The 17,310-nt window shown below is 44.4% G+C and overlaps 1 protein-coding gene across 15 annotated transcripts in view; it reads right to left on the bottom strand.

Annotated features, from left to right (window-relative positions):
• Positions 1-17,310, bottom strand: part of LOC110508784 (partitioning defective 3 homolog) — a 220,082-nt gene that overhangs the window by 98,855 nt on the left and 103,917 nt on the right. For 10 of the 15 annotated variants that reach the window (XM_090224832.1, XM_021589600.3, XM_090224830.1 and 7 more), the window contains exons 6-13: positions 17,026-17,120; positions 15,912-15,995; positions 14,004-14,129; positions 10,132-10,333; positions 9,642-9,867; positions 6,173-6,312; positions 5,844-5,972; positions 1,309-1,344 (exon numbers count right to left, since the gene is read on the bottom strand). In XM_090224832.1, the coding sequence (XP_090080958.1) occupies positions 1,309-1,344; positions 5,844-5,972; positions 6,173-6,312; positions 9,642-9,867; positions 10,132-10,333; positions 14,004-14,129; positions 15,912-15,995; positions 17,026-17,120 (1,038 nt within the window). The remainder of the gene's footprint in view (positions 1-1,308; positions 1,345-5,843; positions 5,973-6,172; positions 6,313-9,641; positions 9,868-10,131; positions 10,334-14,003; positions 14,130-15,911; positions 15,996-17,025; positions 17,121-17,310) is intronic. The other 5 variants (XM_021589606.3, XM_090224837.1, XM_090224838.1 and 2 more) reach the window with 2 other exon arrangements.

The raw sequence follows: 17,310 nt of genomic DNA, 5'->3' as shown, positions 1-17,310 counted from the left end.
AATGCAAAGAGAAAAATAGAGAAATAATAAGGAATAAATACTCAATAGCTGTGTTCAGATACACTCATACTAACCATTCTATTTGTGACGGAAATGGAGTATATACTGTATGTTATCCAGAGCGCAGTATGTTAGTATGGGTATTCAAACACAGCTAATGAGCAACAATAACTTGGCTATATACACAGGGTACTAGTACGAGTCGATGTGCAGGGGTATGAGGTAATTAAGGTAGATATGTACATATAGGTAGGGATAAAGTGACTAGGCAACAGGATAGATAATAAACAGTAACAGCAGTTTGTGATGAGACAAAGAGTTAGTTCAAAAAGGGTCAATGCAGATAGTTAAATACTTAACCAATAGCCACCCGGATGAACTATTTAACAGTCTTATGACTTGGGGGTAGAAGGTTCTAGACTTAGCGCATCGGTACCACTTCCCGTACAGTAGCAAAGAGAACAGTCTTTGACTTGGATGGCTGGAGTCTGACACTGCTTGGTATAGAGGTCCTGGATGGCAGGGAGCTCAGCCCCAGTGATGTACTGGGTGCCCCTTTACTCAAACATTGGTAGTAGGGCTGCGTGATATCGGCAAAAAATATTATTACAATTTTTGTACCAAATATTGCGATTTTATTTGTGATCATAGATCAAAACACCTGTTGGAATCATAGAAATAAAATGATCTAGAGTTTGGCAGAGAGCAAAATACACAAACAAATTGTATCATGTAGAAAATGTGGATTTATATTAAGAAGCAAAGTGGAAAGCTGCATAGTTCAAGTTAGGAATCTATTGACTGCATGCTGCTTTTTGGTCAATGCATGCTGAGTGAATCTGGAGCATGAGGAACTGCCTGCATGAGTGACAGGGGGCAGGGGGATTGTGAAGCTGCCTAAAGAGGAAAGACTGAGTAGAGAACACTGTCAACTTGAGTAATAAATCAAAACTGAAAAAGAAAAGAATGGAAAGTGCGTTACAATGGCGGTTCAAAATATCACAGCCTCTTCCGATATGGACATTGTGCATCCCAATTCCAATAAAAATGTGAATAATCGTGCAGCCCTAATTGGCAGTGTTGCAGGCTAGCTCCTAACATGCTGCAGGACCCAGGCAAGGTGCTGAGCAGCAGCAGCCAGGGGTGGGTGGGCCCGGGACAGTGGTAACACTTTAAATCAGAGGACTGGTTCATTGTAATGGCTGGAACAGAATAAAATGTTTGATGCCATTCCAGCCATTATTATGAGCCGTCCTACCCTCACCAGCCTCCACTGTGTAGTGTAGGCTACAGGTTTAGGTGACTTACCAAATCTCTGGGGCTTTGCATCTGGGGTTCTGCATTCTAGGGGAGACGGGGGATAGAAGAACTGTAGTCAATGACAGATGTTTGCAGCAACGCTGTACATCAAATCTAACTGAGGGAGGAGCATCTACAGTGTACATCAGGCAAACTCCTATCTGGACCTTGAAGCCAGTTCCACTGCTGAGTTTCATTCTTCCTCTCTAATCAACGACTGGTTTAGACCTGGGACACCAGGTGGGTGGAATTAAACATCAGGTAGAAGAGAAAAGCAGCAGTGTTCTGGACCTCCAGGCTCATATGAATACCACTGGAGAAAATGAACAGCAATGAAAACTAAAATGTCTAATAATGATCCATGTATCTTCAGTAACATGCATTTATCTGGACTGTACACTGTACAGTGGTACCAGTAACAAGTGTTTCACATACCAATAGAGAAAGCATTTCTTTACCAAACTGCACATCTATACGCACCACTACAGGCCCTCTATAGATATCATTATATCAGTAATCATTGCCTAGGGTGAGGAATGTCCTGCTCCAGCGCTCTATCCCAAAACAACAGAGTAAGAAGAACCAGGCCTATGTTCACCCTGGAGGTAGAAGAGGTTCTCTCTCCAACGTGTAATTTAACTAACCCTAACCCTGGGGGTAGAAGAGGTTCTCTTTCCCCAGTGTAATTTAACTAACCCTAACCCTGGGGGTAGAAGCGGTTCTCTCCTTTCATGTGTAATTTAACTAACCCTAACCCTGGGGGTAGAAGCGGTTCTCTCTCCAACGTGTAATTTAACTAACCCTAACCCTGGGGGTAGAAGAGGTTCTCTTTCCCCAGTGTAATTTAACTAACCCTAACCCTGGGGGTAGAAGAGGTTCTCTCTCCCATGTGTAATTTAACTAACCCTAACCCTGGGGATAGAAGAGGTTCTCTTTCCCCAGTGTAATTTAACTAACCCTAACCCTGGGGGTAGAAGAGGTTCTCTTTCCCCAGTGTAATTTAACTAACCCTAAGCCTGGGGGTAGAAGAGGTTCTCTTTCCCCAGTGTAATTTAACTAACCCTAAGCCTGGGGATAGAAGAGGTTCTCTTTCCCCAGTGTAATTTAACTAACCCTAACCCTGGGGGTAGAAGCGGTTCTCTCCTTTCATGTGTAATTTAACTAACCCTAACCCTGGGGTAGAAGAGGTTCTCTTTCCCCAGTGTAATTTAACTAACCCTAACCCTGGGGGTAGAAGAGGTTCTCTTTCCCATGTGTAATTTAACTAACCCTAACCCTGGGGGTAGAAGAGGTTCTCTCCTTTCATGTGTAATTTAACTAACCCTAACCCTGGGGGTAGAAGAGGTTCTCTCCTTTCATGTGTAATTTAACTAACCCTAAACCTGGGGGTAGAAGAGGTTCTCTCCTTTCATGTGTAATTTAACTAACCCTAACCCTGGGGGTAGAAGAGGTTCTCTCCTTTCATGTGTAATTGAACTAACCCTAACCCTGGGGGTAGAAGAGGTTCTCTCTCCCATGTGTAATTTAACTAACCATAACCCTGGGGGTAGAAGAGGTTCTCTTTCCCCAGTGTAATTATCTAACCCTAAGCCTGGGGGTAGAAGAGGTTCTCTTTCCCATGTGTAATTTAACTAACCCTAAGCCTGGGGATAGAAGAGGTTCTCTCCTTTCATGTGTAATTTAACTAACCCTAAGCCTGGGGATAGAAGAGGTTCTCTCCTTTCATGTGTAATTTAACTAACCCTAACCCTGGGGGTAGAAGAGGTTCTCTTTCCCATGTGTAATTTAACTAACCCTAAGCCTGGGGATAGAAGAGGTTCTCTTTCCCCAGTGTAATTTAACTAACCCTAACCCTGGGGGTAGAAGAGGTTCTCTTTCCCCAGTGTAATTTAACTAACCCTAACCCTGGGGGTAGAAGAGGTTCTCTCTCCCATGTGTAATTTAACTAACCCTAAGCCTGGGGGTAGAAGAGGTTCTCTTTCCCATGTGTAATTTAACTAACCCTAAGCCTGGGGATAGAAGAGGTTCTCTCCTTTCATGTGTAATTTAACTAACCCTAAGCCTGGGGATAGAAGAGGTTCTCTCCTTTCATGTGTAATTTAACTAACCCTAACCCTGGGGGTAGAAGCGGTTCTCTCCTTTCATGTGTAATTTAACTAACCCTAACCCTGGGGGTAGAAGAGGTTCTCTCCTTTCATGTGTAATTTAACTAACCCTAACCCTGGGGGTAGAAGAGGTTCTCTCCTTTCATGTGTAATTTAACTAACCCTAACCCTGGGGGTAGAAGAGGTTCTCCTTTCATGTGTCAGATGAGACGGCAGCAGACAGATGAATAGATTGAGTCTGCGTTCCAAAAGGGCACCCTATTCCCTATATAGTGTACTACTTTTGACCAGAGCACTATGGGCCCAGGTAAAAAGTAGTGCACCTACATAGGGAATAGGGTGGCATTTGGGATACATATTGAGTGAAAGAAACCTGGTCTATTCAGAGGATGAGTATTGATCTCGATAAGGCTCTGATGAAAAGCCATAGACCCAGAGTGACAGCCAGCCAATATGGTGTGCGAGTCTTCAGTTGTAATAACTCATCGACAGGGGGTGGTGAGGTTGATTGAACCTGCTGTTGGGTGGTGGTGAAGACTGGGCTCCACTAATGGAGAGGAGAAAACCACTTCCCATTATTATGACAACAGGGGGAATAACTCAGCTCAGTACTCGACAGGTGTTTAAGGACACTGGCGGTTGAGTTGGGACATAATATAGGAGCCATTGATAATCTATTCTCTTTATAGTGCCTCTGGTTAAAAGTAGTGCACTATGTAGGGAATACGGTGCCATTTGAGACGTATAAACTGACTTAGTCCTCATAAATAACTCCAGCATTAACACTTTTTTTTTTTTACCTTTATTTAACTAGGCAAGTCAGTTAAGAACAAAATCTTATTGCCTTGTTCAGGGGCAGAACGACAGATTTTTACCTTGTCAGCTCGGGGATTCGATCTTGCAACCTTCCGGTTACTAGTCCAACGCTCTAACCACTGGGCTACGCTGCCGCCCTGCTTGTCAGACACTAATAAAAGTCCAAATGTGTTGTATTATTGTATTATTTAAGAAACAATAAAACCTTTCAATGTAAAAAAAATTAACCCCTTGAACGTCTATGTACACACAATATATGTATATGATATGTACATTACATTTGACTGTTAATGTTTACATGAGTCAATCTCAAACAGTGTCGTCACCCTCTAGACAATACCGTGGCTGTGTCATTGGGCTCTGGTCTAAAGTAGTGCAGCATAGGGCATAGGGGTCCATTTGGGAGGTATTTCATGTCACTGAAACATTACTCCCAGGTCTACTGGTTTGGAGTGTGTTGGTGCTGCTTGCTCAATCTGATTGATAATCCACACAATGTGCATTTCTCAGTCTGTCCCAGGCCTGACTGTTCCCTCATCTATCCATCCATCCATCCATCTAATCTGTTCTGAGGGAGCTGAGCGCTACAGGTTCCCACTGAGAATAACTGGATCAGGGGTTTCGTCCCGAATGGCAGCCTACTGGCACCCTGTTCCCTATAGCACACTACTTTTGACCAAGATTTTTGGGCTTTGGTCAAAAGTAGTGCACTATGCAGGGAATATGGTGTCATTTGGGACTCACCAGGATAAAGAGCAGCACAATCAATCAACACGCTGAACGGTCATGTGTTAGGAGAACAAGACTTACTGGAGAACTGGGAGATGAACTAGATCTGTGACAGGGTATAAGACACACAAACAACATACTAACACATACAACCACGTGGCCTAACAACCCACATACAACCACAGGACCTAACAACACACATACAACGACAGGACCTAACAACACACATACAACGACAGGACCTAACAACACACATACAACGACAGGACCTAACAACACACATACAACGACAGGACCTAACAACACACATACAACGACAGGACCTAACAACACACATACAACCACAGGACCTAACAACACACATACAACCACAGGACCTAACAACACACATACAACCACAGGACCTAACAACACACATACAACCACAGGACCTAACAACACACATACAACCACAGGACCTAACAACATACATACAACCACAGGACCTAACAACATTCATACAACCACAGGACCTAACAACATACATACAACCACAGGACCTAACAACATACATACAACCACAGGACCTAACAACATTCATACAACCACAGGACCTAACAACATACATACAACCACAGGACCTAACAACATTCATACAACCACAGGACCTAACAACATACATACAACCACAGGACCTAACAACATACATACAACCACAGGACCTAACAACATACATACAACCACAGGACCTAACAACATACATACAACCACAGGACCTAACAACATACATACAAACTAACACACACATACTTTCCTGAGAGTAGGGGACATATGACAAATGGGGACTCTACTTTCTAAGGGTCCTAGAGTGGAGGGAAGTAGGGTTTGCTGTGATATGGGAGCAGAGAGACATACCACTTCTCTGGGCAGGAAGGTCTCCTCCTGTCGTAACACCACAAGCCCCACAGCCCCTCCCATGGGCGTGGCCCTCAGCAGACAGACCACCTCCTCCTGGGTCAACCCAACCAGGTCCACTCCGTTCACCTGGAAGGCAAATGGCCATTAGTAACATACAGATTCACATTCATTTTGAGACCGCTAAACGCCACTGAGATCACTAATATGATCCTTACAGCCTAAACATGTCTATGTGGCAGACTGTATGATGCCAACATAACATAAACCAACGCAAACAGGAAGGGTGATCAGGCAGTGAGCGCTATTCCTTTCATCTCGGGTCTCACCTCCAGCAGCCTGTCTCCAGCCTTGAGGTGTCCGTCCTGGATGGCAGCTCCTCGGGGCAGGATGTTCTTCACGTAGATGGGCGCCGAGCCGCCGATGGGGACGTCACGCGATGTGATGCTGAAACCCAGACCCTCCGGACCTGAGGGAAGTGTGAGAAAAAGTGTGAGATGGCCTATATTTGAACTTGCCTTCATATCACAGGTACACTAGGACGTACACAGCAATAAAACATATAGTCCAAATGGCCATAGAAAACCAAAACAGGCATTCCAAGAGGAAAATGGAACATGGGAAGGAATCTGGAGGACTAGTAGGGAATGTTGAGACAAGACGCAGTGTTGAACCTGCAGAACCCTCCCGCCCTAATGAGACCAACTCAGAGTGTAGAGGATGGGGATCGGACCGCTTCTCTCCCAGACGGCACCACATTCAGAATGTCTCAGAATGTCTGCCCAGCCTAATCCCTCTGTCTGACTGTCTGAGCTGTGTACGGTAATGCAAGCAAGGCAGAACGCAAACAGAGGATTCCAGAATGCTCAGAGGATTCTGTTTCAGAACACTCTAAATCCCTTCCATGTCAATAAGCCAATCAACTTCCCACCACAGTATGGGCACGTATTACACTTACCAGTAAATGGCTTAACCATCGCTATGCTTCACATGGTACACAGGATCTTTGAAGACACATTAGCTTGATTAGGAAAGACGTGCTCTAATTCCAGATTGATTGTGTTACAGCTTGGGTTTTGTGAAGAGGCCAGTGAGTTGGAGTTACCAAGCAAACTAACCAAGTAAATCTATCATCCAAATAAGGTTTAGTCTGCACTCGACACATAACAAGCCAGGCAAAGTCTCATAAATTAATGTTAATCTGCAACTACTGTACTCGTTCAACCAAAGCAAACAAGGAATGGAAGGAGGAATGTCTTCCAGAACTTGGTGGATGATAACAGAGCTACGTTTACGTTGTCCTCCTACTAAATGGAACGATAGACACCTGGATGTGGTCAGTGGGGATCTTATTAACAGGAATCAACCAGGTTGGGAGTTACGGGCTGCTTTTCAAATGGCACCCTACAGTACTCCTTATATAGTGCACTCATTTTGACCAGTCCACTATAATATAGCGAATAGAGTGAAAGTTGTGATGCATCCCTGATTTCTGGCCTAGGCCTTTCAGTACTCTGGCTTGGTTCCAGGCCAGGAGTCCAGGACAGTGGAGACATCCCAACACAGTGCTGGTGTGCCATATGGACTGGGCCCTTCTATCTTCAACATTGCATTTGACACAGTGCACACTACACAGACAGAGTGGCTGCTTAGCAACAAGCCCTCTTGCCCACCACACCTGGCAGGAACACACACACACACACCTGGTCCTTATGGCAGAGACCGGTATGTGTGTGTCTCCTATGGCAGAGGCCTGTGCCGTGCCAACTCTGTCCAGCTGTCAGTCACTGCATACACCCCTGAAGTGTGTTTCATTAGGAATTTATGGCTCAATCTGTAACACATTTTCTGTCCACCATTTCAGGCAAAAGTGTGAAGCTGTTTGGCCATCTTTATACAAGTCTATGGCTAGATCGAATGATTCTGAAGTGTGCATCTCTTCATGAATCAATGAGATGAGACTGGCATATGTTTATTTGGAAGCTACTGTAATAATTATATATTTCCACCCAAACCCTTTGCTGCGTTCCTCCTTAACAGAACAAGTATTTATTTATCCAACCTCATCACACAGACCTAAACACAGCATTTTATTTGTAGAATCTAAGAGGCTAAATTCTTAGACTGAGGGAAAGTAACACTGAGTAAAATGGCCTGTTTCCAAGCGTGTACAAGTCAGTCAGAATACCTGTAATGATAAGAAGTAGAAGCTCAGTATTGAATCAGAGCTTGACCAGTCTTGATTAGTTGGCTCTGGAAGGTCATGGATCGTTACACTAAATATTTACACTAATAGCCCCTACACCTTGTCTATTGTCCTCATATCACGGCCCAGTTCAGCTCAGTAGGTAACCTATGCCAAACATTTATTTAATAGGCATATAACAGAGTTCTAAAAATGTCTTAAGAACGACAGTCTATTTAGTTTATAGAGTCTATACTCATACAATTGTCAATTAAAGACCCAATATCAAACTTCAATTCAAACTTTATTTGAAGTGTATTTAAAATAACACACTTAATAAAATAACCAAAACAAAGGCGTCATTGATTAAAGGGATCCTAACACCTCAAGCAGTTTCACAGTACGACGCAAAGTACTTATAAATATAAGCATGATACAAACAATGAATAATTAAACCATTTTACCTGCTATAATTTAAGAAAGTAACTAAAGCTTTGTCAAATTCCAAATGCTACAGTAGGCCCCTTGATTTCTCATAGTTTCACCTTCAAGTAGCCTAATGCCTAAAAATCAGCCTACTTGAAACGGGTACTACCACAATTACAGTCTTTGTAGTCGTGGCAAACTGCACTTAATTCCGCCATTCGTTCTTTTTTGGAGGGTATTTAAATTTAGCTTATTTCATTAATTATTTGGGGGAATTTTGGATTTTTTTTTAATGTAGGTCTTGGCTTATCTTTACACTCTTTCTAATGTTTCATTTCATTAGAGATGTTGCATTTTATAATTTGACCGTTGAACACCTGTTATTTTTGGACAAACAAATGCGGGGGGGGGGCTGTAACAATGGTGAGGTGTGAGTGTCAGGTTAACCACATGGTATGTCTCAGGATGGACAAAGGTGCAGTCAGGATCTGAACACCCCATGGTTCCTCTTATCCAACAGTCGGTGGAGAAACAAGTTTGAGTGTTCGGAGATGAAACAAAAGTTATTCTGCCTGGCATGGAAGTGGCAAGAGTCTTCAGAGGTGTAAGGATAATTAAGAGTCTGAAACTAGGGTATTTGGTGCAGTGTTTTTGTTAGTTTTGGAGTTAAGCAAGGTTTTTCAGTTGTTCGGGCACACACATTTTCTGGAGGCGAAGCCGAAGTTTGGAGCCAACGTCTAAGTCCCTTCGTCGGTGATTGGTCAACAGGGGGGATTCTTCAATAAAATCTTTGTCATTCAACGAGACAACTCATGCACATTTTTTATTGAAAAATACTGTACCAAACATTTGCTAGAAGTAAAATTGCGCGACTAATATTTCTAAGGCAAAAACATCAAAATTAATAGACATCTTGAGTTGTCTTAGATTATTTCGGACTATTTTGAGGAAGTGCATACTATTGCCGCTTTTTTTTCAAGCGATGGTCTTTTACGGTAGTCTACAAGCACACTCGTTCGGTTAGCCGAGTTCGGCTAGGCGCCAGCCGAACTGAAGCATGCTGACGCCTTAAGACAATTTATCTTAGACCCCTGGCCAGGATTAGATGTGCTGGAGAGGATTAGATTAATGCTTTCTCTGTGAGGTCCAATCACATATTTTTTAGGTGTGTATGTGTGTCGTCTGACCTTTTTTCAGCTGGATGTTCAGTCTCCTGCCGACCTTTTTGGTGAAGCCCGCCGTGGGGGTGGAGTTTAGCACCCTGTGAGGGGAGGGGGTGCGGCCTGGAGGGGCGTGGCCTAATGGGGGCTTGCCCATGGAGCCCCCATGGGCAAGCCCATGGGGGTGAGGTAGAGAGGTGTAGGCGTCACCCTGCTCGGGGTGCTGGTGAGGGTGGGGACCACGGGACATCCTCTGTGATATAAGATAAGACAGCATTTCATTATCAGTTTTGAAAGAAATTTGCCTTGCATCATAAACGCAACGACAGACCCTCGTAACCCGGACGGCGCTGGGCCAATTGTGCACCGCCCTATGGGTTTTCGATCACGGACGGCTGTGATAAAGCCCCGGATCAAACCAGGGTCTGTAGTGACGCCTGTAGCACTGAGATGCTCCGCCTTAGACCGCTGCAGCACTCTGGACACTCGACAGACAATATACAAAACGTAGAGAGACCTGTGGGGTGTGGTCCAGGCCTGAGGTTGTGCTGCCTCTCTCGCTGGCTAGGGAGTCAGGGCTGAAGCTTCCAGAGGAGTAGGCCACGTTGGGGTTCCTCTCGCTGTGTGACAGCTGCTCGTACTGGGCCTTCATCAGGTTGGGAACCACATGGAACATGATGACTGGTGAACGCATGGCCTGGCGGAACATGTTCTGGGCTCTGAGGACAGGAAGGAGGGAGAAGCAAAACAACTCAACACAGATGTTGGATCCGACATAGTCTGCATCTCAAATGGCTCAAGAGGAGTGTCCTGAATGCCTCGTTGAAAGTAGTGCTCAATAAAAATTATTTGGTGCCAATTTATGACTCAAGCACACATTACACACTACATTAGTTGTGGTTATCAACCCTACTGGTAGGGCACCTGCACAGCACAGTGATTAAAGCTTGTAGAGAGTAAGAATGTATAGCTTTAGAATAGGCTTGCCAGATTCATCATGTAATCCCTCATATGGCTCAGATGAAAGGAATGGGGTTTCTGAAGCACGTTTGGAGAAAAATCATTTTAAACCCCTTCAACATTAGGTAGTGTAGATATGAACTGAAACCATCTATTTAGTGTAATCTTGCCATAGCAGTAGTCTTGTTAGCCACACCTGTTACAGTAGATTAAAGCTGACTTTGCTAGACATCTCGGATATGTCCCAAATGCCACCCTATTCCCAATATAGTGCTCTACTTTTTACCAGGGACTTTAGGGCTCTGATCAAAATGAGTGCTACATTGGGAATAGGTTGCCATATGGGATGCACACAGGCAACTCCTTTCTCAAAACAGATTAACAGACATCATTACCTCACTCCCAACGACCGTGCAATTCCTTGCCAAAATGCCCAGCCACTAATAATATTCCCAAATCAAATGTGATTTGCCACAAGCTCCGAATACAATGCGTACTTATAAGCCCATTACCAACAATGACAGAACAATAATGAATGTTCACTCCCATGTCAACCTCTAATGATGTAGCCCTCCCACAAGTTCCTCAAAAATATAATGGAGAAGCTTTTCTGACATTTAGCATGTGTGAAAACCCTGTCTGTTTTGATATATTTAATTCAACAGCAGTAAGTAACCTGTGCTGGGAAACCTATTACATCCTGTCTGGAAATTGATATAGCCTGAAATTGGGAAGTAGCGCCGCGATATCGGTTGCCAGGCCCAACTGGTGTCGTCACCGACATTTGTGTCTCGGTGAGGGAACACAGGTCAGTGTTCAACACCATAGTGCCCACAAAGCCCATCACTAAGCTAAGGACCCTGGGACTAAACACCTCCCTCTGCAACTAGATCCTGGACTTCCTGACAGTCTGCCCAAGGTGGTAAGCGTAGCAACAGATCTGCGCCCCCCCCCCCCCCCCCCCCCCATTAACATCGACGGGGCTGGAGTGGAGCGGGTAAAGAGTTTCAAGTTCCTTTGTGTCCCCGTCACCAACAAACTATCATGGTCCAAACACACCAAGACAGTCGTGAAGAAGGCACAACAAAACCTTTCCCCCCTCAGGAGACTGAAAACATTTGGCATGGGTCCCCAGATTCTCAAAAAGTTCTACAGCTGCACCATCGAGAGCATCCTGACCGGTTGCATCACCACCTGGTATGGCAACTGCTCGGCATCTGACCATAAGGCGCTAGAGGGTAGTGCGTAAGGCCCAGTACATCACTGGGACCAAGCTTCTTGCCATCCAGAACCTCTATACCAGGCGGTGTCAGAGGAAAGCCCATAAAATTGGCAGAGACTTCAGACACCAAAGTCAGACTGTTAACTCTGCTACCGCACGGCAAGCGGTACCGGAGCGCCAAGACTAGGACCAAAACACTCCTGAACAGCTTCTACCTCATAGCCATAAGACTGCTAAACAATTAATAAAAAAGGCCACCGGACTATTAAGTTGACAACAACACCCCCACCCCCCCATTTGTTTTGTACACTGCTGCTTCTCGCTGTTTATTATCTATGCATAGTCACTTCAACCCTACCTACATGTACAAATTACCTCAACTAACCTGTACCCCCCCCCCCACACTGACTCGGTACCCCCTGTATATTGCCTCGGTATTGTTATGTTATTGTGTTACTTTTTTAAATGTTTTACTTTAGTTTATTTGGTAAATATTTTGTAACTAATCTTGAACTGCACTGTTGGTTGAGGGCTTGTAAGTAAGCATTTCACGGTAAGGTCTACACTTGTTATATTCGGAGCATGTGACAAATAAAGTTTGATTTGACTGTAGGCCTAAGTTGCTCTGGATAAGAACGTATTCTAAATGACCTAAATGTATATTGATTAAGGCTGAAGGATGAGGGCAGACCCCCCAGCAGGTATGGTTTGCACATAACAGCACAAATCTGTAGCCTACAACTGAGCACTGCACACATGAAAATTCCCAATGTGGCCATTTGAACATAGACTTATGCAGTACTGCCACTCAGGTGATCTATTTTTATGTCACTCTTCACCTCAGATGGCACGGGTATAGTTAAATACGTAAACAATTGGGCTTGATGGTAAAGTGAGTAGAGCAGCAATGCTGCTTGTCCCACTCTCCAGCTGGTAGCCTATTTGATTAAACCGCAGCATTTTATACAACAAATGTAATACTACGGGAGTGACCCCGGCGGAAGGGGGAGGTGGGAAATGACCATTTCTTTTTTATTACATAAACCATATTAGGCCTAGCCTACAGTCGTTTTCGTGCAACACTCCACATGACATTTCCGCCCCAAAAAATATATAATAAAACTCAGTTTTTAACTATTCTTGTAGACCAGGGGTACTCAACTCTTACCCTAAGACATCCAGAGCCTGCTGGTTTTCTGCTCTACCTGATAATTCATTGCACCCACCTGGTGTCCCAGGTCTAAAATCAGTCCCTGATTAGAGGGGAACAAAGGGAAAAAATGCTGTGGAACTGACTGAGGTCCAGAGTTGCGTTTGAGGGCTGTAGACTGTTGTTCCTGTCCTGAACTGGACTCTAGAACTTCACTCCCATTCCTCCCAGAATCACATGGGAATCCTGTTCAACCACTAGGCTACACTATAGCTATAGGTTATTGTGAGTGTGTAAGTGTGCACACAAAACAAATGACAGCTGTTTTTTCACAGTACACCAGTGCTTATGCTTCAGAAAAGCACATTACATAAAGCATGATGAGGAATGTAATGTAACATTGCATTCAAAAGCTTTAGCTGGATTCTAGAATGGCATGCAAGCAGCGTACAACAGAACTAGAATGAATAGAATGGCCTCCCCCATTCAAGTCAATGACAGCATAATGGGTGGCCTGGCAGCCATTTTGACTGTACAAAATAGGAATGAAGCAGGAAGCCATCATTCTATTTCTATGGAACAGTATCTGCAGCAGAGAACAATGGGAGGCAGCAGCAGTTAGCTAGGCCGTTAAGATCTGCTCAGACTGAGGAGCTGAGGGAGAGAGACCGATCAAAGCCGGGGATGCCCTGAAAGTCAGAAGCCAAGCAAGTAGAGCAGAGGTAGGTTTGATCTAGGAGTCTAATAGGAAGATGTTAGCATCCAGTAGCAACAGATGGAGCTGCTAAATACATATAGAAAGGATTGCAAGTATGGAGAGGACAGAGGCTGAGAGGAATGGCAGGCAGCCTCCATATTACCAAGATCCTACAGTAGGAACGACTTAGGAATCATCAAACAGGAATGGGGTTAGCTTAGCAACAGAAAGCAGCAGAGGCCATGCTTTGGTTAGAAGACATGGCAGTGGAGAGTAAGGGAGAGGAGCAGGGGAGGGCTGGCAGGGAGTGGAGGGGGGCTCAGGACCGGTGGTCCCGGTCGGTAGGTACAGGCGTCTTACTGTTCGAAGCGGATGTTTCGCAGGTCTCCATTATTAATGCGTACGATGCAGTCATTCTCCTGGAACAGACAATGTTGCTCCGCCTTGCCTCCCCTCTCCAGGCGCTTGACCAACAAGCCGAGAGTCCTGGAAACATTCAGAAGCAGACGTTGGTGTAATACGGCTGGCAGCTGTGGAGGAGGCCTTAGGGTTCAATATGGTTGTTGGGGTAGACAGAGCAGGCCTGGAAAGGGGAGGACTACTGAAGCTCCAGCAAACACCTAGGCTCTACATGAATAAGGTGTGTTGCAAATGGCACTCTATTCCCTATGTAGTGCACTAGAGCCATTTTTGGATACATGCATAGGCTCATAACGAAGAGATAAGCAACATGTCCTCCATGTCATCTGCATCCTTACTTAGTTTACAGGCTAACACTGATTGGTGTAAGGTTTTAATTCATGCAAAGTGTAAAGTGGAAGTGAGATATGAGACACTGTCTTGGCTAGATTCCCAACCTGGTCACATTCCATTCTGGCCACCTAGTCATCCCCCTCGTTCCTAATCGGCATGTCACTCCTCATCTCTCCACCTGATAGCTGATGTGTGGTGAGCGTTCTGGCACAGAAATGGTGGCCATGAATCACTGAGGTGGGTGCCTCACTTTGGGGGTGGATGAGGTGAAATTCTCCCTACTATGTAAAGCGCTTTGAGTACCTCAGTTGGTAGAAAAGCGTTACATAAATTCAAATAAATTATTATTAAGTTGGTGGCGTTATGTTTGTCAGTAGTAATTTTGGTGTCTAGATGAAAGTGCCCGTCTAAAACAGCATAGGTCTAGTTACTGTAGCTAGGTGTGCCCGTTCTCTCTACCTGAATGCAAAGTTTTGCTCCTGACTGAGCTGCCTTATGCAAAACAAATAGACCATTAGCGTTCTGACAGAGAAAACAGTTAAATCTACAGTAACATGTAGGAATTAGAGAAATGCTGCTCCATCACATGTGAGTTTGGGAAGTCTTCAGCTGTGACAGCTGTCAGAGAAACCAGTAACCCTCCATACAGTAGCAAGATGCCTCGGGCTTCCTGACTGCTATACAATGCTGACTTCACTAAACATACAGAGTAGGTCATCCAAAATCATACAAATTACCATAAAGTGCTAGAACTATTAAAATAATACTTATTGTTCACAGGTATGTTTAAACACAGATTCATTATAACAAAATATGTTTTCCAGAACTTCTAGTTGGAAGTTCCTCTGAATCAGTAGCGAATAAGCTAGCCTGGGTACCCGTGTTTGTGCCATCATGCCAATCCTTGCCACACCTTGTCATGTTTGGCATGACAAGGAGTTGACATGACAGCACAATCAGATCTGGGACCAGGCTAGGAATTGTAAACCTAGCTCTGTGCTAGTGGACATATGTGAAAGAGCTGGACCATTAAATCAATTATTCCATTACATCTTCTAACAGAGACGTGTGTGGACTGTAAATGTGTATAGGACTGCTGAGTACAACCTTTACATCAAGGAAATACTTCAGACAGGAGTGACGGAGGAACATGACAGTCACCTGCAAGCACTGAACAATCCTGATTGATCACTGTAAACTAGCTAATCACTTCATGATGTGAGCATGACATGCATGTTGTGTAGGGGGAGTGTGTGTGTGTGTGTGTGAGTGTGTGTGTGTGTGTGTGTGTGTGTGTGTGAGAGAGTGTTTGTTTTACTGGGTCACATGAGGATGCAGGTGCCATAGCAGACTAAGCTCGCGCTCTCTCTCTCTCCCCCCTCCTTCCCTCTCACTCCCCCCTCCTTCCCTCTCACTCTCTCTCCCCCCTCCTTAATCGTGACAGTGTTATGCCTGCGTAGCGTAAGTAGCCTGCTGCCTGCCTATCCAGTGGTGGCTGTAGTGGGAGGGCTTTACCTGCGGTCCTGGGCACTGAAAGGCACTACATGGATTCCCAAGGGCCCACCGTCATTGGACACTTCTACCAGCTTTACAATGTCACTGTGAGACAATGAGGATGGGGAGGGGTGAAACCACATGGAAATCAGGAAGGGGAGAAAAACAACAACAAATAGAGCAGGAAGAAATGAATAAACCACTAGGGATGAGCATTACGCCAGGTTTTGGTTTCTCCCAACATCCCAGGTGACAGAAACGCATCATTCAGAACCCAGTTCTAAGGAGCGTCAAGGGAGGTTTCCATACACACTACATATACATATCATATCTTATGTCTTGACCTTCAGACAGTCTATCACATAGGATTTTTATAGGGAAATCTGAGACAAGTAAACTATCAAATTCCTTTAAAAAAAATTGTGTTGTACTTGTATTCTTTGACCTCTAACCCCTCGAGTTTCCATAGATTGGTGCTTAGTAGCTGTGTTTCTATTACCTTTAGGACAAAGGTTATTTGCATAAAAATATAGTTGTATTCTATTAGGAGGCGAGGACGCCTTCCTTTTTGGGCGAAACAATATCAATAACATACTGTACCTGAAGATTAGACTGATGGCATGAAAGAGATGACAGTTAGAAAACGAGTGTTATTACTATCACCATGACAATGGATCAGTACATGGTACCTTTTATGGTTATGATGACATTTGGTTTATGCTCAAGTTCCTTAAAAGAACATTAGCCAGGGGTTTAAAAAGATTATCTCCAAACTTGTGGAATGCAATATTTATTGGCCTAAATCTAAGACTCTTGACAATAAATGATTACATGGAGAATACAATATAAGATCAGAAGTGTTAGGTTCAGCTTAGAGGTAGGTAGTTAACTGGTACTCATTCCAATGCTACAGATTAATGTTATTCCTGTACTTGTTAGGGATCAATGTCAGGTGATCAGAGAGGTGGTTACGTTGAGACAGAAGCTCTGGATGAATCCCAAATGACACCTTATTCCCTATATAGTGCACTACTTCTGACCAGGATCCACAAGGCTCTGGTCAAAAGTAGTGCACTATAAAGGGAAAAGGGTGCCACTTGGGACGTAGTCCTCTATCTGTAATTGGACAACTTACTCCAGTGACCTCACAGGGGTGTGGGCCATACAGGAGTCAGCTCGGCCAACCGGCTGGATCCTGCCGTTCTCTTCCTCCCCGTGCCCCCCCTCCTCCTGCAAAACAAGACAACAACCTAGAAGTCATGTAATTCTATGGATCTCTGATTGCAACATGAGCATCTTATCAAACCAAGCCTCCCGAGTCTCATTGGCACAGACATTGAAAGATGGTCCATTCCACACTGGCTGAAATGAGTCACAAAAAAATGGTACGCAGACAACATGACATAAGACGGGTAACCTG

This window comes from Oncorhynchus mykiss, chromosome 28 (assembly GCF_057628025.1).
Source record: "Oncorhynchus mykiss isolate SJ-2025 chromosome 28, ASM5762802v1, whole genome shotgun sequence".
Lineage (NCBI taxonomy): Eukaryota > Metazoa > Chordata > Actinopteri > Salmoniformes > Salmonidae > Oncorhynchus > Oncorhynchus mykiss.
This window is presented reverse-complemented; position numbering and strand designations above follow the sequence as displayed.